Consider the following 23,099-nt stretch of genomic DNA (forward strand, 5'->3'; position numbering starts at 1 on the left):
CAAAAAAATGTCTGGATGATTATTTCAATTTAATTTTCTGTTTATTCATCCAGCTTTTCTCTCAATTTCTTCAGATGAGCTTCTAGGGAATAATAAAAAGTTCCCATCCATCTCACAGATGCATATGTACACACATTCATAATGCGGATAACAAAACTTCTAAAAGACTATAAAACTGAGGGATCGTTTCGCAATATAGTTTTGAAGATTTCTCATGCTGGTTTTCTAATAATAGGAAAAATATCCACCTCCTTTAAATATTTTATTGATAATAATAGTACATTTATTTATCAAGTTATTTTAAGGCATATACAAATAGTTAATAAAACCTGGCTCATGATTGGCAAAGTACTGTATATAGTAAAATGACATAATACTTTTTAAGCTTTTTTGCTTAAACAAATGATATTATCCTATAAAATTTTACAATCCTTTTTTTTTATATACAACTGGACATTGTATGAAATAACAACAAAGAAAAGGGGGCTTCATTTACCAGGCATTCTTGAAATGTGCTTACAATGGAAATGTAATATTTTTACAAGTGACATCAACAAATCTAAAAGAAATTCATAAATTATTTCAATACATATCTACAAGGCTAACTGTGTGATCATATTTAACCCATTCTTAAATGTTTCGTGTTCATGGTTTGCTAATTTCATTGGGGATGTTATTTTTAAAGGCCAAGAAACAAATTAGTTATTTCAATGTTATTTATGGGGAAATTTACATTTTTAATAGTTTGAAATTGCCCTCAATGTATTATTTATAGCTTACATTGAAAGAAGTATTTCTTATAAGAAAAGATGTAAGATTATACGATTAAAAGATTTTAAGAAAGTATATACCATTAGGCACAACTGTTATATTTTCATTTGATGATACACTATTAACAAAAGATTAAAGAGAAAAGCAAAAGTTAAATATATTTTTAATTCCCTGTAATGGATTCCAAGCTGTTAAAATGTTATTTTGAAGAAAAATATAGAGCTCTAAATACCAAAGTTATTTTGATGTGCAATATTTACAATATATATGTATAAGTTAAGAATTACTCTAAGTAACTGTCAATTAATTGCCTCCAACAGAAAAATATTTCTGGAATCATGTATCTAAAGCAATTGGAAGCTAAAAAAAAAAAAAAAAAAAAAACCGAAAGCAAAAAGAACAGGCAGAGGAGAATCCATTATTGCAAATGTGACTTTCAGTTAAATCTATTTTCTCATAAAGTGGCAAGACAGTATTTACAACCGAAAAGCACGTATTCTGCCCAGCTTGTCTTTCCTTCAGCTTCAGGGCTTCTTTTCCTCCATGAAGGACGCCCTCCTAGCAGGAGTGATCATCGGGAGAGAGTTCATAATACGTGATAGATAAGTCTGGAGCTGGAGGGTCCCGGGGTAGCAGGCTGTGAGTTGGCGCTGGTCGCTGGAGAGAGGGAAGCTGTGTCCTGAAGAGCCAGCTCGGATGGCTCTGTAGACGTGATCCGATCCACAATGCTGGACAAGCAATCCAAGCTGGACACGGAGCTTTTATCTGCAGCACATGCTAACAGCCCAAGGAGAAAAGTGCTTTCAGAAAACCATCCCCACGCAGACAGGCTTGCTTGTGGTGCCCTTTAAACCCGGGGTCAGCACCTTTGACCGCATAGGTCAGGTGATCACAGAGGGACTGATGTAAAACTTTGCAGTAAATATCTAGCAATTCCCCAGGGTAGAGGTGTGGAAGACCCCTGGTAATATTTCAAGCAAAAGTGAGTGTGTGTGTGTGGGGGGGGGGGGGATGCATGCACGTGCATGCGTGTATGCTGGTCTGTCTGTCTGTCTGTCAGGGTAATCTGGAGCACAAAACGGTCCTTAGCCTCCCCCACAACAGCCATCGTTTATATACCTGTTCTAAATACTACTTTGAAGGACAGACTGCCATGACTGAATTACGAGACTGAACAGATCTTTAAAGGTGTCTGAAGTTATCAGTTCTTACCATTTGATACATCAGGACAGTAGATGCTGTCAAAGCTGCTGTTCTTTCGGGACCAGACAGGGCTGTTACATTCAGGCTGTTAACACAAAACGCACAGAAATATATTTTTAAGCCTTGGCCAAAAAGACGCACAGACCTAGGGTGAGATCATACCAGCCCCCTAACTCAGGAAACCGAACGGTCTTAGTTCCCTCCCCGGCAGCACTGATCTAGGAAGGGGCTGATGTCTCCAAATCTCCAGGGCACCAAGGTCAGTCTCGGGGCTGGGAGAAGAGGAAAACAGAAGCAAAGAGAAAACAAGTCAGAGAAACCCCGCAGCAATGCGCCCTGGGTTAACCATGCAAAATGGATTGCGGTAGAAGGAAGCCACACTAATTCGGGGAGAGAATGCTTTCCCAGGGCAAAAACACATTAGAAACCTGCCAACACCACAGCCCTCTGAAAACAGTGTATCAACATTGCCTTCCAGCCTGGCCTCAGAGCAGGAATTGGAATGAAGTTGGGATGCTTTCTAATTAGTTACTGAGCTATATACACTGGGTGGCTGCTCTAAGTAAGAAATAACAGAGAAAATACTTTGTTAGTCACTTAAAGGCAAGCCAAGCTTTTACTGCCATCTCCATGCATCTGCAAACAGCTAGGAAATCAAACTAAAATCCTGTAGGACAGTTTTCGTTTTTGTTTTTTAAATCTTTCTGTGAACACGGCTCTTAAAGCAATGGTCCCACTGGTTTAGAAGAGGTACCAGGACTTTTCACAAAGACTATGGTAAAAGCGAGGCTTACCATGCCGTCAGAGCAGTTGGAGGTGGGGCTGGTGGGCTCAGAGCAGCTCTGTCCCGGCAGGCTGTAATAGTTCTCCACCTGTTCCCTCAGCAGCTCCTGGAGGCTCTCAATGTAGCGGATGGCATTCCTGAGGATCTCCACCTTGGGGAGTCTCTGGTTAGGGTTGGTGGTGGTGCACCTCTTGAGCGTCTCGAAAGCTTGGTTGACCTTCTTCAGGCGTCTACGCTCGCGCATGGTGGCGGCCTTGCGCCGATCCATGGTAGTGGACTTCCTCTTGCAAGCTTTGCAGGCCCACATGAGGCAGTGGCCAGCCTGGTGGTGGCCGGTAGGTGCACGCACGTGCTCCTCATCGTCTGAGCCCTGCAGCTCAGCTTTGTGTGCTCCGAAGGCTGCTACTCTTGGCTCAAACTGGTCCCCAAACTCATCCTCTGGTGAGGGGATACAGGAGCCTTCATAGAAGTACTCAGAAGGGGAGAACTGGCAGCCGTCCGTCATGTCCATCCTTCAGAGAAGCAGGTGGGAATACCTGGATTCAGCAGAGAGGGAGACACGCCAGTCCCTGGCTGCTGCAGGCCAGCAAATCCAGGCGGAGCTCCCGGAGTTTGGGACTGTCTCTCTGTAATTAACAAGGACAGATGCCTGTTGGCCAGGGTCGGTCAGTGGCTGAGGTTGGGGCTCTTTATATATTCCTGGGGGATGGGAAGGGAGGTTGGTCCCTGTAGCTGGGCGTTATTAGCATATCCCACCACAACCCCCCACAGGGGCTGTCTGGGCAAGCCTCTTGTCTTTCTTCTAGAGACACTTTGCAGTTTACTGGTCCCTTTGACGCTAATGATTTTACTGCAGCCTAACCTGCTCGGTGGCCTTCTGGATAAACTAAACCTAGGGATCACTTAAAGGGGTTGGGGTTGGCTTCTTGAAATTGATCACACTTTAACATAATCAGCAGCAGCAGCACGGTAGCAAGACATTAAAGTTCCGTATTTCCGTCTAACACCAAAGGGAACCTAGCTTCTGGATTCTTAACGCACGGATCTCCGGTGCTTGCTTCTCATTTTCATGAACTTTACCAAAAGATTGAGTCAGTTTGTGTACTGGTAACAGTTGGTAAAATAGTGAGGTGGCATTTTCATGGATGGCATGAACCTAGAGAGCTTGGTGTTTCAAAACCTGTTTGACAAAGACCAAAGAAGTAAAGTTCTGATGAGAGAGATGGTCATCTCATGGGGATGACAGTAGCTGAGCTTCCTTTCTGAGGTCTGGCTCTGTCAGAGGGTCACACGTTTCTTCTGCTGCCCTGAAAAGGAAGTGGACCAGGTGACCTTCCCCCGCATCCTTCCCCTCCGAGCTTCCATCCTTCCCAGCACACGTGTCTGTTGCCTCTTCCTCTGCATCAGACCTAGGCTAATACCTGCACTGGGAGATTCCCACGCCTGAGGAGGACGGTCACCGGCAGCGGTCCAGTTTCTCACAGAAAGCTCCCCGTCCAGCTTGGGGTTTCTTTTCTCCAGAGTCTGCTGCTCCGCCCTACCGTGTCTACAGACTAAACAGCCAGCCAAGGCTTCTCGGGGTCGCTAATTTTCTGCTTTTCAGGCCAGCTAACACCGTTACAGATGGGTCCCAGCTGCCAGCTAAGAGAGATCCTGGGCTAGTGTAAAATTTCCAACTCCTCTTAAAAGAGTGGCTTCACACACTTTGGTGACAAAAGCCTTTCAGAAATGCCATTTGCAGACAGGTCTTTGAAACTTTTGTCAACTGAAGACAAAGGGGAAAACTGCCATTCATTCATATATATATATATATATATATATATATATATATATATATATATATATATATTCAGCCTATTCCTCAGCTTTTATGATTTCTTCTCCACTGTTGATCCGCTTTCAGATCACGTGAGAGGGGAGATGTTATTCATATCCAAGAAACACCATTACTTACGGTCAACACAAATTCTCTGAGAGCTTTAAACCTCTTTTTTGTAGCCCCGTTGTAAAAATGGACTGTTCACACTTGGGAGTGTCATCCAATTAAGTAAGTGTTGTGGATTCAAAGTGACCCTTTGTATGTGTGTGTATATGTGTGTGTGTGTGTGTGTGTGTGTGTGTGTGTGTGTGTATGTGTGTGTGTGTATGTGTTACACTGCCTTTTAGTGGTGATGATGATGATGGTGATGACGACGACGATGACTCAGAGTGACTTTTCTAAAGCAGCCAAGTCTGACAGATCTGGTATCTATCGGGGCCAGATACATTATAACTGTCTGTGAAGGCAAGGACTTTAAGGAAGGGACCAGAAGGTGCCAATCACTGCACTTGCTAGCTGTGTCTGTCTCTGTTCCCTCTACCCTGTCCTGTAATCTTGAAGACAGATTTCTTCTGTAAATCAGGTCTGGTGGGTCTCACACTGAGGGGCTATTTAATCAATTGGCCAATGAAAAATCCAACTGTACCCCTATTGGGACCGGATTAAAAATGTCTGCCTTTGAAATGAATACAATATTGGGACAACACTAGATTTAAACACACACACACACACACACACACACACACACACACACACACACACACACGCGTACTCCTGAAGACAAGGCTCCCGTGGATGCATCTGATTGAGCAAATAGCACACATGGAACCTCTGTGACGCTGTTTTGGAGAGGTAGATATTCTCAGCCTCAGATTCACAGCAAAATTCATAGAGAGGATATGGTCAGCAACTTCTCTACATAAAACCATAGTCTTCCTCTTGCTCCTTCTCTCTTTGTTTCTCCTCTCCTTCCTTCTCCACCTCTCCATCCCTTTCTTTTTTCCCCCTTCCCTTCCTCCTTCCCATCTTTCCTCTTCACCTTCCTTACCTCTGTCTCATATTTGGGGTAACTAAAACAGACCAGTGATGGAGATGCAAACGTGGTCCTTAAGGTGGAAGTGGAAGCAGTTCCATGCTGCCGAGTGACCTTCCGACTGTTTCCCAGTCAGCCTCTTACTGTTGTGTGTACCTAATAGCTACTGCCTCGAATCTGCCCTGCACGGTTGATTTATTGTTCCTCACCATCTTCACAGAGTAACTTGGTACTTGAAAGGATTCCATTTTGTTTGTTTGTTTGTTTGTTTGTTTTAGGTAAACTTTAACGCTAGGGCTGAGTAATTTACCCTTGTCCACACAGGATTTGAAGTAATCTCCCTGTTTTTAGAAATGGCTCGGAGCCCCTGGAAGTGATCCTGCTTGCTTCATACTCAGTGTTCAGGGGTGGGATGAGGGCTTCCTTGACTCACCAAACAGAAAAGCTTACAAACTGGTGTCTTTTCTCTGGGCTCTTGCACTGGGAAGCTGCTGTCACTCAGGGGGCCCCTTGTCAGTAGCAGGAGTGCTCAGAGGTTAGGGCTGTCTTTGGTAAGGTGATCTCAAAACAAATTTACCAGAGAGCAGCAGGCTGAGTGGAACTAAAGACGCAGGGAAAACACAAGCGCGGGCCGCTTAATGAGCACGGCTGAAGGGGTCCGTGTGGAGGGCCCTTTGGGACGCAAGTGCTGAAAATCGGGTCTCAGACCACAAGAATAAAAAATGAGACAAGTTTTAAGCCATTGCCACAGCTAAAAAAACGAGAGGGGTGGGGGGGGGGTAAAAAACCTGAGGTAGACTGGAAAAAGGGAAGTAAACTGGCTCTTGAGATGAGAAAGGCTCACACGCATATTCGCATATTCGAATACACAGTGGAATCCTTTCTCTTCACTTCTGCCCCTACCTGCAGAACTCTGCTTCTCTGTGTTGTAGAGGATATCCCAATGTGCTAAACAATTTTAAATTGTTATCAGCTCTGGAAGCTGGGCACACCTATGTAAACACATTAGTACCTGCCAGAGCAGTGAGAAGAATTTGTGGACCAGACAGCTGAGGAAGACATTGGCCTCCTCTAGAATCCGAAGACTCCCAAGAGAGATCAAAGGACTATGTAAGGACATTTAGCAGCCTGGAGAGGAGGAGAGAAGTAGCCTGTGTCTTCCACCCTACCTTTGTAGGGACCTCTCATCCTACAGAATGACTCAGAGTTAGGTTTGCAAAACACTTTCTTTCTGCAGACAGAACCCACCAGGACCAAGGATCATCTTTGAAAGTATTTCATTAGTGTGTGGAAGTAACTGGTGGCTTCTGTGGACAGAAATATCATGGTGTAAGTGTTTACTCATGATCAGACAATGAAATTAATATAATGTTTAAAATTAAGTGCTTTTGGAATCTCTATGTGGTGATATGAGAACCAAATGAAAAAAAGCAGTTAAATGTTTCCAAAGGAAGAATATAAATGGTAGAGGGATGTCTTTATAATTTTAAAAGTGACTGTGTGACTGTCATCTTCCTGATTTTTCCTGCCCTCCTAAGAGTTGTTAAGAGTCCCTGAATTTCTGTCCTACTCTCTCTCTCTCTCTCTCTCTCTCTCTCTCTCTCTCTCTCTCTCTCTCTCTCTCTCTCTTAAAATGTTGCTCTTAAAAAGTTGACAGAGAATTGAGATCACTTGATAAAAGCAAATTTTCCCAATGTCTGTGGTCCTGCTATGGTGATGAAAGTTAGCTTTAGAAGGCTTATTGATATTTGATATCTATGAATTATTTCAGTAATAGCATAGCAGAAAACCACTCATTATTTAATATGTGACATTATATGAATCTCTAAAAGGAGATCTAAGTTCAATCCCAAAGTCCTTATCTTTAATAAGTTATTATATCTTAATTTTCTGCTTCCATAGTCTTGTTTATTTTGGCTTTGACCTTGGTTAAAGATTATCATCATTAATATCAAACAAAAACAGTTCAAATCACAAACACACCAAGGATTTCATTGGAAATCCTAACATGTCAGCTATATCACCAAAGGTCATATGAACTCTTTGGAAAATATTTTCTCTATTTAATGAAGAGTCTTTCATAGGCAACCTCACTCCAAACAATTTCTCAAGTTACCCAGCTAAGAAGATTTGATTTGCAAAGACTGAATAAAATCCATCAACAAGGAAAGACCAGGAGTTGACAAAAGCATTCTGATACAAAGTAGTTCAACTATAAGTCTTCTTATAAATAATCTAAGATGAATATATTTACTTGATGAGTTGTGACATATCAATTGCACACAGAATCTGGTCTTTAAAAATAACGGTACAGAAGTACATTTTAGGGCAAATCCTTTGGATGACAAAATATTCAGAGATATAGAATGTGTACGGTTAGTAAAGATGGAGACCACCCAGACTGAGTTACGTATATTTTGGTTGGGTAATTTGACTAGGGAATGCTCTGGCATTTCGTTTTCAAAGTCAGGCTGTAATCTGGAGTTTACTAGTTCACTGCACTTGGAGAAAGAGGTTTGCAGGAACGATTGTCCATGAGAGCCAAATAATTCTATGGACCATAGATGTTTGTATCTTTCTGGATGCATAGTAAGTAGCTGAGGGTATAGTTGACTTATGGCCAAGTAAAAAAGTGTAGTTCTCACTGGTTATAGTTGGATTGCATTAATACAAGACTAAGAATGGCTTATCCTCTTGCTCAGTATGATTACTGTTCCTGGCTGGAGTCAGCAAGGACAAGAAGCTACAGTTTGGGGTGACATGCCTGTTGATGGTCAATTGGGATTTGCTAATAATATAAAATAAAAAGAATTGATCTTAGTGTCAGTTTGTGTCTTCATGGGCTATCTGTGAATTGTCACAGGCCCTTGAGAAAGGGCCTCACTCCCGTTGTCTTATAAACAAGAAATCAGGACTCACCGGGAGAGGGATTGGCTCAGGCTGTATAGTCTAGATTTAGTTAGGTAAAGAGGCCTCACAGAGACTCAGGCAGTTTCCTAGGCCACACAGCCACCTGTGTCTCTCAAACATTTTAAAAAGGAATTATATGTTAATACCTGTATTCTTAACCAAACACTCTGACCTTTTCATATGATCAGAAAATAAGTTAGTTACAGGTAAGGCAGTCACAATCACAGTACAGCAACTCTAAAATTCTCCAAGACCCACCCAACCCACCCTTTCTACCGTCCACCGCCACTCCCACTGACAATTCATGCTCAGAAAGTTTTAGGTATTGGTTGGATTTCTGGATTAGAGAGATTGAACCTCAACATTTACACAAATATCCCAAACTCGGGAAAACCTTGGATTTGGAAATATTTCCAACACCTATACATTTTGGATAAGGGATTCTCAACATGTCCTAGCTCCAAGAAAAGTTTTTAAAGGGTGGCAAAATAGAGCTGCCTGTCTGCAGAGTGCAGTGTCTGTGGTGCTCTCTGGAACTTGTGCGTTACTCAACACAGGGAGGGTTAGGACATGGATCCCGGCTGGCAAATGTTTGGTTCCCTTTGACTTTTACATGAGAGCTACAGAGAGACAGTGGAGTTCTTTCTGGGGTGGTAAGCGAGAGTACTGGTCACAGAAAGGTAGATGGAAGGCAGGGGTTAGCAGACCTGGCGTGCTTTGCTCTGCTTTCTTCCCCACTGTGTTTCTTGGTGGTCGTTTTTTCCCCCTGAGGTTACAGGAAAAACAGAAGCGGCACACGTTGTAAAATCTTCACCGAGTAGAGCTCCTGGGGCTTCCGGCTCTCTCTGGGGCTTTGCTGTTTGGTCCAGTTAAGAGGTTTCATGTGTGTTGTTGTTGTCTTTTGCTACCAAGCATTTAACCCTTCTATCTATTGAAGCAGTCCCCCCCCCCCCCCCGCACACACACTTTCAAGGATGTTCACTCTTCTCCAAGAGACAGATTGCACTTCCCTTTTATCTTTCTGTTTGGAAAATAAACTCAAACCAAAGAGCACTTGAAGATATTCCAGTCTGCTGGGGGCTAGTCTAGTTCAAGAAAAACGGCTATCAGGTAGGTCCTGGCTACTTTAGATCTACACTAGGAAACAGTCTGGAACACCAAGGAGCGAAAAATAAATAAATGGGGCCAATTAATTGGATATATTTTAGGGAAATGAACAAAGAATTCTTTTGGGGAGATTTGAAAGATTTTCGTATATTTATAATTAAATTTCAGAGGAAGGAAATCCCACCCTGATCACAAACCATAGAACAGTGTGGGGGATAGAAAGAAAGAAAGAAAGAAAGAAAGAAAGAAAGAAAGAAAGAAACAAAGAAAGAAACAAAGAAAGAAACAAAGAAAGAGAGGGGAAAAGCCACAGAAAGGAGAGAAGAGACATTTTCTGGATACTCCCTTCTACTAACGAGAAGTGAGGAGTCTACATGGAATATTAAAGTGCCCAGTTTAATTGTAATTACGGCTCCCAAATTCATTTTCCTCCCTACAAATTAGGCTGAAAGAAGAGGCCCAAATAAGTGGTCACATGTGGTATCTAAGTTAAAATATGGCTATTCGTTTTTGTACACGTCCTTATAGTCTTTACAGTTAAATCAAATTAAGGCCACCTTTGTACATGTAGAAACGTATTAATATTTTAATATTACAATATCAGGATCTTCACACATTTTATATACAATGTTAAATCCACGTTTAAAATATATTCTTTAGGTTTACATAGAAACGAAAGTTCTAAGACTATTTACAAAAAGTACATTATATACTATTAGGATTAAACGTTCTCTCTTTGATTTAGACAGGAATGAACTTCGTTTGCAACTGACAAAAAAGGGTCACGTGATCATAGTAAAAGTTAATATGTTATTAAAACCAACCAAACTAAAAACAAAATCAGGGTTCTAGAGCTAAGCTACTAGCCGTTCCGATATAATAATAAGTATCATAATAAAAGCCCCAAGGCGAAGGACTTTCACTTGAGGTGGTGAGAAGTTTCTTTTTAAATACTAAATCTCTCGCCTTTCATAAAAGCTGGCATCTGTGAGCCCTAATCTAAATGATTAGGTGGAAAGGGGGGTCTTCCTGCTGGGTGAAGAATGTTCCAAATGCTGGCTGAGTTACTTCTCCACCACCTCCTCCACGCTGGGGAGTTTGCGTTCCTCTGAAGAAATACTGTCCACGATGGAAGAAAGGCGCTGAAGACTGCTGGAGGCTGAGGCATCCACGTTTGCTCCTCCTGCGCACAGAGAACAAACACAAACCGCGCCTGTAGCATTCCTCTGTGTGCCCCACAGAAGGCTACCAAGGCCACGCAGGAGGATTGCATCCCTGAGAGAAAAAAAAAAAAAAAAAAGCGCCCGGATTTGGCTGTTGCTAGCTTTGAGCTCTTTGTGCTCAGCCAGAGCACTCCTGTGCTATGCTGTGCTGTGCTGTGCTGTGCTGTGCTGTGCTGTGCTGTGCTGTGCTGTGCTGTGCTGTGCTGTGCTGTGCTGTGCTGTGCTGTGCTGTGCTGTGCTGTGCTGTGCTGAGCCTAGATGCTTCCAGTACAGCCCAGTGCCCTTTCTTTTAAGTTACCTTCCTTAGCAGTTATCACGAGGCCCCTGGAATGATCCGAAACACTTGGCCACTGGGGGCTGCAGGTGCGCAGGAAATCCGCACCCTCAAGCTGGAAGGAAAACCAAAGCAGCAGATTAGAAAAGAAACAAATACGCAGGGGGGAGAGGAGGGGTGGGAGGTGGAGGCTTGGGGGTGTCTCCCCTGCTTTCTTGGGCCAGACTGCATTTCCTGCTTAGGACAGGGGCTCTATCTTCTAGGGTCACTGGAGGTTCATTAGAGAGGCTAGGGGCGGGCAAGAAAGGGGGTAGGCACCAAGCAGGTGGAGGATACAGTCTCAGGAAGACTTTTAATAGGCCTTTTACATTTCCCTGCCCTGGTCGCATATGGGCTTACAATTTCTTGCTTGGGTTTGTAGCTGTAGGGGTCCACGCCCAGCTCCTGCATCTTCTCTTGCTGATCCAGCCGGTGCAGCAGGTCCTGTAGACGCTCAATGTAGCTGATGGCACTCCGCAGAATCTCCACCTTGGGCAGTCTCTGGTTGGGGTTGGCCACAGTCCGACGCTTCAGGGCCTCAAAGGCTTCGTTGATTTTCTTTAGTCTCCTCCTTTCGCGCAGGGTAGCTGCTTTCCGACGATCTGTGGGGGCAGATTTTCTCTTGCAAGTCTTGCAAGCCCAGATCAGACACTGGCCAGGGCAGTGGGGAGGCTGCAGGCCTGGGGGAGCCAGAACGTGTTCCTCTCCACTGCTGTCGCTCCCGGCTTCCTGGGGCATTTGGTCCTGGCAAGGGGATAGGGTACCATCACTCCCTGGATACAAAGGAGAGCCCTCTGCCACTTCTAATGGCTGAAGAGTCACATTTTCTCCATCTAAGTAGAAGAAATAGGAGCCAGTTTCAAAAAGGTCCATCATCATGTTCTCCTCCTTGGCCTCTGACTGATCTGATCTGGGTGATGGACTCAAAAACCCAGAGGAGCCACCCAGATGGCATTTAATTAGTGCGGTGACATAAGTCGACCCAGCTTTATATATAGTAGCTACTGAAACTCAATCCAACTTCTAGCTGTCATGGAGCATCAGTCTCCCAAAGTGATTACAGCGAGCGCTCCCTAGAACATCTAGTTTGAAAGAAAACGGAGAAATATCACCTCTGAGAGTGAATGTGACCGTCCATAAGACAAACAGGTTAAAAACAAAAATACACACAGATAGTCACAGTGCCGAAAGCATTCGGTGCTTCCATTTTGGACAGTTCCGACACTAACCTGCTAACCAGGCAACTTCAAAAACAACTGGGGATTAACACTGCTCTGCTCCCCTCCCTCCAGAGTTCAACTGAATTCTAAGTATAGACTCATGATGAGAGATTTCATAGGCAATAGCCATTGCTCCAAAATAGCCTCATTAATATTTCCAGTGAGGTTCGGCTCCTTACTCTGTTCTGCCTGTCAAAAAGATGCTATCCCTGTGATTAAAACCATTACCAGTCCTTCAAAGGTTACATATGACTTTCAGGCCTCAGCTTCAATAGAAGCAGGTAAATAATCTCTTTCCTCTCTTTTACTACATCTGTAAGATGAGGTGGGAGTTGGGGAGTGGGTGAAGGGTGCTCACATCCCATGCTATTGTATGAAGTGACTCAGGATTCTTTCACAGTGACCTTCCTTGGCTACCTGTTATTTTAGATAGTGCAATTAAAATATGAATTCTGCTTCCTTTTCCAGTTGGAGCAATAGCATATAAAGGGAGGACTGAGACACAGAAGGAAAATAAACATGGAATAAAACCCTAAAATAGTTGCGGTTAAAAACAAGAAACACAGCAGTTGATTGATAGTTCAAATGTATCTTGAAATAACAAAAGGTTCTGTACCAAGTTTTATTCACATTCTCGCTATCCATTGACTCCACCAAAGTTGGTTGCTTAGGATTCAGATGAGAAAGTAAGAAGATAAGGCACATGTGATGAAACAAATGTTTTTTTATTGTATAGTGCCCATAGTCCAACACATTAGCATGTCGTTCCTAATGCAAAAAATGAAGTATAGAGAGCTCTCAGATTTCAAAGAACTCTCTTTCAGTCCTAGCTGTGTTGACTTCTATTTCTGTGTCTATAGATAAGTACTCTTTGAAATACTTCAAGATGATAGTGGTTGTCTTACAGAGTTTGGGTAAGCGTTCAATAAAATATTATCGCACATGACTCATGTGCATGTAGCCATGCAGTAAACATTAGTTCACTAATGTTTAACATAAACCATAATATAACATAAAAATGTTGGGACTAAGCATTTCAAGGCAAATAAACTACAGCTGGTGTTGCCCCCTCTCTCTGGCTATTCTCTCCTCCCCTAAATGTTTGTTCCTCTTTCTTTGATTTTCAATCCTTCTTGAGAATTCTGGAGAGAGTACTTCCACTACCAGTAAGCAGCTTTGGAGATAAAAGTCTCACTTTTTAGTAGATACCCCAAAAAGTGAATGGAAAGTATAAGAACTTATTCTACCTCAAGCATTGGTTGGGTTGTGTTCCCTCTGGCTTCCTTTTTGAAAAACTAAACTAAATTATTAAAACAGTAAAATCCGTGCAAAAATCACTTTCATATCATTTAGGAATAAGTTAAAATTTTAACCCAAGACACTTTATTTAGTTCTTCTCAACCTCCATTGAGAGCTCATCTTTGAGTGTTAACTATAAGCTGTTTGGGCCAGTTTTGTGTATTTGTTCTTGTGTAGCTGTGAGTTCCTTATCAAGACAGAGAGTCATCATTACACTCTGGGGTGGTAGAAAGCACTAGAAAGAGGAAGAAGAATGCAATACTTATTATGTTATTTCCTCTAGCTGCCTGGTCACCAAGATTAAGGCTGTAGACTGAATGCTTCGGCAACTCAGAGTCCAATCTAGCTTTTCTTATAGAGCATGAACTTCTGTTATTAGCTACATGTTATGCTGTCTCATACATAGAAAACAATTTGAAAAGTTAACCTTTGAAGAAAGGAATCATATAGCATTGTTACTCAAATAATTAAAATGGTCTCCTGCTCTGTCTTCTCATAATTCTGATAATTTTATCTCTTCTTAGGGGATTTATATCCAGAATAATTAATTAGTTTGACAAAGGGATGGAAGCAGAAGAAAGAAGGCAAAAAGGGGGGGGGGGCTGGAATTGGAGTGTGTTGGGGGGGTGGCGGGAGGGTAAAGGGAGGGGAACCTGAAAGACATTTGTCCATACATAACATCTAAATTTCTCATAGCCTCTCCTTAGGTTTGTATAAGGGCAGAAAAAAAATGGCTGTATTTTTGGTTTGTTATAAAAAAATTACAACTTTAAAAATTGTGAAATCACTTTTAAAATGCAGCAATATTGAGTAGGATAAGTGAAAAGCTTGACCAGCAGGCACTGAATTAAAAGTGTCCTGAGCCCTCTTCTCATAACTCTAATAATTTTATGTCTTCTTGTGCAATTTAAATCCAGAAAGTTAATTACTTTGACAAAGGGACAAGAAGGCCTGGTATGCAACCGCATTAACTGGGGACCATAGAAAACAATGAGTCTAGAAGGGTCTAGAGAGCCAGGTAGAAGGGTCTAGAGACAGGTCAGAGGGGAAACTGCCCCTTGTGTGAAATGAAGACTTGAGTTCTATGTAAAATGCTGAGCAGGGTGGTACATTCCTGTAGGTAAACCTGGCACTGAAGAAGATGGAGACAAGAGGTTCTGTGAGGATTGGTGACCCGCCAGTGGAAGCAGGAAAAGGGAAGACATCAGTGGTCTCTAGTATCAAGAGTGGGGTTTTGTCTCACAAAACAAACAAACAAAGGAGGGGAATGAAGAAATAAAGTATCAGAAGTTGGCTTTATCCTACATATACATGCACCCAAATGCACACAGTAGAAGACATTAAGAGTTTTCAACATGAAGAAATGTTGAATGTTTAGGAGGCCAGTTTAAACTTTATTAGAATATTATAGAATGTAGATTTAGACCAAAATACATCACATCACACATTTGCTCTCAAAATAAAAATATAGCATGGCATATAAAGTACCAGGAATTACAGGAATTAGTAGAAAAACAGGACGAAAACTAGATAGAGTCCCAGGTAAGGAATTTCAAAGCTTGGTCTGCAGAAGGCCTCACCGAGGTAAAGGCATTTATAGAATCCGCTACCTCTAAGATGTGTGAACTGGATGTTTCACAAGCCTCCAAAAGACTGAGGAAGCTCTCACTTTCTTCTTTGTTTTTTTTTTCTTTTTTCTTTTTTTTAAACAGTCAGTATAAATATAGGGGGAAAAGTTTCTAAGTTATAAATAGAAAAGATTCAGGAAGCCGGTGAATGGGTGCAAACTAAGACTTTTCTTACTGAATTATTCTCTACTAAATTGTAAAACCGTCTTCCCACCATGTTAGGAAACGTTTGCTGTACAGTCAAATAGTATCAGTGTTCTCCTGGACATAAAGAGATTTCTACTTTCACTTCGTACTTTATTCACTAATATTTGTTTGTTCATTTGTTTGTTGTTTTGGAAGTTGTAGACTAGAAAGGGGACATAAGAAAAGAAAATCCTAGCATGAGCAACAACTGTCCCTTCAGATTAGCTTAGTGGGAAAATATGCACCCATTCCAAACAACTAAGTAGTGTTCAGAACTCAAACTCTTTACAAAATGTGAGAGGCTTGTAATTGCGATTATATTACTTCTCCATGAACATGAGGGAGATACAGATTTTAGCAACTAGATAGGTTGGTGTAAATTCAAAGTATCCCACTTTAAATAGCTAAACTATGTCTTTTTTAAAAAATTGGAGCACATAAATAGTAATAAGAATATATGTTATTAGCAACCACCTCAAAAAAAAAAAAAACCAAAAAAACAAAACAAACAAAAAAAAAACCTGAGTTCATTCATCATAAAAACTTCTACTAGGTAATTGGTAGAATGTTTCTAATAGTTTATCCTATCATTTGCCATTCAAGATTATTTTCAAATGCATTAGAATGTGTCTAATTCTTGTCTAAGAAAAGGAGAAGGAGGAAAAGGTCTCGGGATAATGTGGTAAGCAGCAGATTTTAACTATGTGCCTTTAAGAAAGTCGAGTATCGTGTTGGCAGGGATCAGAATCTTTGGAGCAAGACACTCTTAGGACTTCCAAGCCTTCGTTTTTGTTGTTGTTGTTGTTGTTGTTGTTGTTGTTTTGTTTTGTTTTCCTTTTAGAGACTTAGTGGTATACTGGATGCATAGCTCATAAGTCTAGTGTTAGTATTTGACATTAAATATCATATCGTACTCATGTTGCATGTGTAACGTACACTGCTTACTCCGGAACTATCAATTTTAGTCCCAATTCTTGAGGCTTTACTTGAACTAATCATGCTTACCTTACCAAATAAAACCTTGCACAGAACACTTTTTAGATGGGTTTTGAGGTTTGTTTTAAAGATATCAAAGCGAAAGTATTGCAAGTAGTAAATTTCAATTTACTGGGAATAGTGACAGTGGCCAAAACACACAAAAGTGAATGGCTGAGAACTCTGAAGGAGAATACAATCCTTTCAGGGTGTGCAGCAGTGAAGAGTCTCAGAGTAGGACATCTGAAGAGGAGTGATTTAGGGACAGAGTTTTTAAATTTGAAGTTGATATTTCTGGGAAGAGAAGTTGAGGTTTTTGGAAAACTGTGTTTTGGGATGGCTGTGAATGTAGGGAGTTCAAAGAAGAGACTACCAGAGAGAATGGATGAAGAGTTTGTTAACGAAGTTCTTGTGGGCGATCACTTGGGTTTGGGGCTACATTATTATATAACTGGATCAAAAGAAACTACTAGCTGAGAGGGTAGAGCTCAGGGCTAGCGATGAAATGAAAGGAAAGGAAAGTTGGGTAGAAGAGAGCAGAAAAGTGGACAAAATGTAAGAGTAGTCTGCAGATACTTGGATGAGTGACCCTGGTGAAGAAAGAGAAGAGAGCAGGCTATGAGTATAAGGCAAGCCTCGGAAAGCAGTCTTGCCTCAAACTTGTGGACACTGAGAAACATGAATCCTGGGCACCCGGAGCTTACTTAAGCTGCCAGCAATGTGTGCTCAGAGATTCCCAAACACGATGGTAAAAATAGCGTTGCACTTACGCTGAGAGAACATTTGAGTCACTTCTGGGGACATGGGGGAAGGGCCTCAACCAAGCAGCGGAAAGGAAAGATGTAAAAATTCAATGCTCTATGTTCCCAAAGTTATGCAAAGAAATGGGGTAGCACCTAGACAGGGGGCACGAGAGTCATGAAGCCCAGAGGAAGGGACCCCGGAAGCTGTTCTCTATGTCTTTCATGAAACACTTCACTCCTTGCTCTCACCCTTCACCCTTCATGAACACAGGCTCCTATAAGCAAGTGTTCAGTTTATACACCAACCCTCATGCTGCTGCCTGTCTCTCTTTTAGAGGCATGGTTTTCAGGAAGATGATAGTGACTTATGTCCGAGAAGCACTCATTCTCCTGCACCTGTATTTCTGGATTGAAGATTTAAAAATCTGAGAACCATCAGAGTTCTCAGAACCAGGCTAAGCATTGCTTTTGTGTGAGTGATGGATCAACATAGGTTGGCTTAGCTCTGAGCAGGTGCTTAAGATTCCTGATGGAGATCTCCATAACTGGGACCATCTTGGAGTTATCAGAAGAAACTTGTATGTCCACGAAACCACTATAGATGTTTCCACGTGTCTGTTCATTTAGGAGAATAACATATACTGTGCACAATACACAAAGAAAGGTTGTCCTTTAAGAATTACTCTGGATTGCAAATGTAAAATTTGGTATTAAAGGGGAAGTTTTAGGGCCTTCATTTGACCTTGAACAAGCAAGATAATTTCTCTAAGTTTCAATTAGCTCGATCTTACTTAAGACTACTTCAAAGAATAAAAGAATTTCATCAAAACAGCCATACAGTCTCAAGCACATATTAAGTTCATTATAATTGGTGTTGCATTATGTAGCCTCCAGTTAGAAAGGACAAAATAAATCTATCATCCAAATAAATCCTATGAACAGAATTTTGTTTACTTTTAGGTGCAAATTTTACGCTACATCATTTTTATTTAACTACATAGCCTTCTTAAAGTATTACATAAATACTTTTGCACATGGTTGCTTGCGGTTAATAATTAAAATGCATAAGATGTATAGAGTTTCTACAATGATTTCATGTTTTAAATACATGAATTATGATATTTACAATATCCAGATTACAGAGATGCCTGGAGTTACTGTCTGCTAAGATAAGCAGATGTCTCTGGTATAGAATGGTTATCCAAGGATTTTGTTACTGCCCCCCAACTGGCTCCTTATGACATATTGCCCAATTTGGTTGGTGCTTGAATGCCGGTGTCAGAGCCTACTGTGACAAATAGTCACCACTGTACAAACACACTATTCCATAAAGTTTCACTACCAGTTCAAGAAATAGTTGCTTAATCATTTACTCATATCTGCATATCCCACTCATTGCTTTGAGAAAGCAAGATCGTTCAGGGAATGGTTACTATATATTAGTTTTTAGGTATATGATTTTAAAAATACTAATGCATATAAAAAGTTTAATTGCATATAATCTGGAAATTTGTGTAGACATCAAATGGTCAGCACATCACACTCATCACAAAGTGACAAGATCTCTGACTCCATGATTAGTGCTAGATATTTAGGTGTTAGGAAAGTTTTGCTGTATACGTTCACAATATAAGAATAAGATTTTGTTACATTGTTGAAACACTTCTGTTGATGTGTTGATTTTCTTGTTATTAAGTATAAGCTTATCTTTGGACTTAAAGAACTTAGATAATAGTGCAAGCTTTGAGCGTTGCTGCTTTTAAAGTTAGTAGAATGAAAAGCAATGATATATGCACGTACTTACATCTTGTCAAGTAGCTATTATTTAACTCTGAAGACTTATGGTCACAGAACTTGTATTGAAATATTTTCAGCAATGGTCTCGAAGCATGTTTATTCCATTGCTTCTAAGTCTACTCAAAATACAATGTTTTAAAACAGTGTCAATCGGAAAGGGCAGAGATGGAAAAGTACAGCACATTGAAGATGGAGGGGAATGTGATTGATGTCAGGGGACAGTGTTGTTCAAGTCCTGAGTCACGGGGCGTGCGCCTATGTTCTCTTCCTCATCACTCAGGCCTACTTCTAGAAACCATAAGGACAGGTCTGTAGATGAGTAGTGTATCCTGATAGATAGGAAGTGTATGGATCCAAATCCAAAGATCCTCTGAGCATCTGATCAACAGCTACAGAACACCTAGAGGGACATCTTTCTTAATTGAGTATAGCATGCTTTCAGGATGTCACTATCCTTTCCAATTATTGAGATGTCAAAATTCAAATGTGGTCAATGGCTATAAAGAAGGTAGAAAATAGAGGAAAATTCCAAACAGCAAGTCCATGCAATACCCATCATGTCTAGAGATTCTGCTCGTCACACTCTGCATGATTCTGCAAGAAGGTTGTCTATGATCTTTCCATGGAGCAAGTTTAACTTTTAAAAGGTACCCATAGCTACGGTAAACTCAAAGAATGTTAACTGCGGTCTGATCACATGCACATATTTGGTTTATGAGCGTGATTCCACTGAGTTAAACAAAGCACGTCATGTGAGTCAATCATAAGAAACTTACCGACAAATTCCTTTCATATCTTCCCTTTCAGACAGTACCTTCTGCTTCATACGTTGTCTTTCAAAAATGACATGGAATGTATTTCAAAGTTTCAGCTAGCCTTAGTCACTCTTCAATCAGATTTAATAATCAGGAAAAAAGAGAGAGAAAACTGTTTTAAATTTGGATTGCTATTTTTCTGGAGTTGACAGAATAGAGAGAGTTAATTCCACATATCACTCTTTTAAGAGGCTATAAAACCTAAAACACATGAGCCCTAACTATTTCTAGGTCACACAAAAATAGTATAGTTTAGGTCTTCATATAAGGTAGGTGTATTGCTCTAAAGCAATGTAGCCTGAGGGCAGAAGCAACAACACCAACAACAAACCAAGATATTGGTGTGCTCATAACAAACTGTTTTTTTTCTATGTAAATCAGAATAGACAGTGAGGAGCAGAATTGCTAGATATGATGGATGGTCAGTAAAACAAGGTGTGTTTCATATGACCAGGGATCCTCCCACCGTGATTACATCAACGCTTTCAAATTCACATTGACATTTATCAAAAATTTCCTTTCAATGAGACTATTCTCTTCTCTCAGCTGTTGAGGCAATTTAAGATTGTACAAACTTTCCATAGGGTTCTTTATTGAAGAGTCTTTTGCTTCAGGGGACTATGTGCAGCAGAGTATGTCAAAGAAACATTAGTAAAGTTTACCTTTAGTTCCACCCCACACTCTACTAATGGGAAATTTGGATTGACCTCTTAAAAGGTGAACAGAGCAAACTCAGCTATTTCTCTAGATGAGAAGTCATCACTTATGAGAACAGTAGATCCATGCAAGAGGTTCATTTCTTCATTTTCCTGTGGCCATCTGCATGCCTGACACAAGTGCATCCAAGAGATCTCTGATTACAGTTTGTTCCTAGATTTGATTACTTCATTTGGAAGCACAAGTCTGTGCAAGTGAGATCTTTTCACGGCAATGACTGGGAGCACAAACAGATCCCAGGCAGGAGGCTAATGATCTTATTCCTTGTCAAAGATGGCTAGTGTCCTGAGGTGTTATTTGAAATCAGAAAATCCTCTCACTTTTAAGAATAATAAGTATTTAATAACGGCTGCAGTTGCAATACAGTGTTTGGAAATGAAATGAAGTTGCATCATCAAGTAGCTGGCCTTTCCCATGACACAACAAGCATTTGTCTCCTCAGTTTTTTGTTTTCAGTTACTGAGACTCATTACTTCACGTAGAAGGAATGCAAAAATAAAGGGTTGCTTTGCACTTTATCAATTTGTCCTGCTATTCCTGGAAAAGTTTACGTTTCAGCGTTGCCAAAAAGCAGCAATTATTTTATGGTTGGTATAATAAAAAGTGGATGCCATTATGATGTATGACATTCTTTTACCATTTGGTTCAGATCAATTAATGTAGCTTAGTAGTTCAGAATATCAGCTATGATAGAATAGCACCAAGAAAATATTCGGTCTTAAAAAGGAGCTCCAGTCTTTCCAGATATTAAATGTTTAATCTTACATATATAATTCTAAAATAACTAGACTTCTCACATTTCCAAACTTTATTTTTACCTCTTTGAGGATTTAGCATTTTTAATATTTTTCTAAAACTTTACTAACAGGTTTTTTTTCTTGTGTCTGATCCATGTCCATTCACCAAAATGCTTGTTTTTGTTATTGTTCCTTACTAAAGAAAACCCCAGGTTTCTTCAATGGAATAAGTAACTTTTGAAGATTAAAATCATGATTAGAATCATCATGAGGGTATGTGTCATTGCTCCTAGGCTATTTTCAGCAGGGTGTGTTAGCGAAAGCATTTTACAGCTTATAAATACGTCTTCATAATAGGAATTAACCTGAAGAAAAGTGAAGTGTCCTTGTAGAAGATTTTATGAGGTTAGCATGACATTGTGTGAGGAAGCACCAATTTAAATCTAGCTTCAGAAGTGGGCGGCAGGACTGCATTGGGATTATATGATCTATTAGAGTAAAAACAATAATACAGCCAGCAATGAAGAAAGTGAGGAAGAGGGAAAGGAGAGGCTAGAAAGGGCAGAGTGGAGCTGTGAAGTCATTTTGATTCCATAATTGGCAGTTAGGCTACTACCAAGATCAACCCTTTAAACAAAAACGGACTTCAAAAATCCATACATAATTCACAACTGTCTTGATTATTCACTATATCTGCCTTAACAGAAAACTGCTTCAGGATAAACTATCTATCATCTATTTATCCAACTCTCTATCTATCTATCTATCTATCTATCTATCTATCTATCTATCTATAATCTATCTACTATCCACCATCTGTTTGTCTGTTTGTCTGCCTATCCATCTATCATTGTTATGAAGATTAAATCTAATGCCTCTAGTATTGAGGAAAATTGGCAGTAGAAAAGTTCTTTCAGATGGCTTGCCTGAACCAAATTTGGTGAAAGAGTGAATCATAGAAAGCTGGAATATACTTGTTTGTGCCTACTCTAGAGTACTCGTAAGGAAACACAAGGGGACTACTACAGGAGTGTGGATTATCACAGCTTACTCCGTTGTCTTCACTGTCTTCTCACAGGGTGCATACCAGTAACATTTTCTGGGTCTATGGATATTTATATTTTACCTCTAACCCTTCACCATTCAATGCTTATTTGTTCACATTACCTATATAGGATAAGGTGCACAGAATCATTCATTTAGATTGAAAGACTATTCCATCTCAAATTTACACAGCACAATCTTTGCAAGGAAATGGATGAGGATATTTCTCAAAATTGTATTTTCTCCAAGAAGTATCAATATCACCTATTAAATAGTTATTTCTATTTTGTATTTGTTTCAATTGTGTTGGCAGTTTGTCTTCAAAATTCATATCTAATCAGTGGAACAAGTAATGCTTATTTATGGTCTTTGAAAAAATCTATAGTGTGTTTTTCAGTAAAACATCTTGTAACTTTATGCAATCTTTGTAAATTACCTACTGAAAAGATTTTATAATAAGACTTCTCTTTTGTTGCTTAAAAACAAAGCTTTTGACAGAAGTGCGGCTGTTAAGGCTCAATGGCAGAATACCAGTTAGAAGTCAACAGAGGGTTTATCAACTGTTTGTTCTAAAACACAGTGGGTTTTTTTCCCCTTTCTCTCTCTCTTCTTCCTCTTCCTTCTTCTACTCCTCCTCCTTCCTGCTCCCTCCTCTTTTTTTTTGTTTTTTGTTTGTTTGGTTCTTGTTGTTTTGTTTTGTTTTGTTTTTGAGATAGGCTTAATGGGTTTCAATATTTCTATTCACAAGGTTCTGGATTTATAGCCACACAATATT

The 23,099-nt window shown here is 40.4% G+C and overlaps 2 protein-coding genes and 1 long non-coding RNA gene across 4 annotated transcripts in view; 1 reads left to right on the forward strand and 2 right to left on the reverse strand.

The window, feature by feature from the left end:
* Window positions 1-245: 245 nt before the first annotated feature.
* Window positions 246-4,265, reverse strand: Myf5 (myogenic factor 5). 2 transcript variants are annotated; one of them, XM_006513319.2, is made up of 4 exons: window positions 4,180-4,265; window positions 2,769-4,065; window positions 1,984-2,059; window positions 249-1,548 (listed from the first exon to the last, which is right to left on the reverse strand). In XM_006513319.2, exons 2-4 carry the CDS (start codon window positions 3,267-3,269, stop codon window positions 1,358-1,360), a joined length of 768 nt encoding a protein of 255 aa, XP_006513382.1. In that variant the 5' UTR covers window positions 3,270-4,065; window positions 4,180-4,265; the 3' UTR covers window positions 249-1,357. The 2 variants fall into 2 exon arrangements, with proteins under 2 accessions (NP_032682.1, XP_006513382.1); NM_008656.5 differs by lacking the exon at window positions 4,180-4,265 and having other exon boundaries at window positions 246-1,548; window positions 2,769-3,472.
* Window positions 4,266-10,185: 5,920 nt separating this feature from the next.
* Myf6 (myogenic factor 6) lies at window positions 10,186-12,061 on the reverse strand. The gene is made up of 3 exons (NM_008657.3): window positions 11,524-12,061; window positions 11,149-11,239; window positions 10,186-10,810 (listed from the first exon to the last, which is right to left on the reverse strand). The coding sequence occupies exons 1-3, from the start codon at window positions 12,040-12,042 to the stop codon at window positions 10,692-10,694; spliced, it is 729 nt and encodes a 242-aa protein (NP_032683.1). The 5' UTR covers window positions 12,043-12,061; the 3' UTR covers window positions 10,186-10,691.
* A 544-nt stretch (window positions 12,062-12,605) lies between these two features.
* Window positions 12,606-23,099, forward strand: part of Gm36177 — a 164,136-nt gene continuing 153,642 nt past the window's right edge. Inside the window, exon 1 of the long non-coding RNA XR_872011.1 lies at window positions 12,606-12,664. This is a non-coding gene — a long non-coding RNA (predicted gene, 36177). The remainder of the gene's footprint in view (window positions 12,665-23,099) is intronic.

Source organism: Mus musculus, chromosome 10, assembly GCF_000001635.26.
Source record: "Mus musculus strain C57BL/6J chromosome 10, GRCm38.p6 C57BL/6J".
NCBI lineage: Eukaryota > Metazoa > Chordata > Mammalia > Rodentia > Muridae > Mus > Mus musculus.

Bases quoted from the DNA above. Each gene is read 5' to 3' on its own strand.
- Myf5 (NM_008656.5), bottom strand. From the start codon at position 3,269: ATGGACATGACGGACGGCTGCCAGTTCTCCCCTTCTGAGTACTTCTAT. The intron at 2,060-2,768 runs GTAAGCCTCGCT...TTGTGTTAACAG, and splicing joins CCAACTGCTCTGACGGCATG to CCTGAATGTAACAGCCCTGT. The intron at 1,549-1,983 runs GTAAGAACTGAT...TTGGGCTGTTAG, and splicing joins CTGTCCTGATGTATCAAATG to CATGTGCTGCAGATAAAAGC.
- Myf6 (NM_008657.3), bottom strand. From the start codon at position 12,042: ATGATGATGGACCTTTTTGAAACTGGCTCCTATTTCTTCTACTTAGAT. The intron at 11,240-11,523 runs GTAAGCCCATAT...TTTTCCTTCCAG, and splicing joins ACAAACCCAAGCAAGAAATT to CTTGAGGGTGCGGATTTCCT. The intron at 10,811-11,148 runs GTAACTTAAAAG...CTCTGTGCGCAG, and splicing joins CGTGATAACTGCTAAGGAAG to GAGGAGCAAACGTGGATGCC.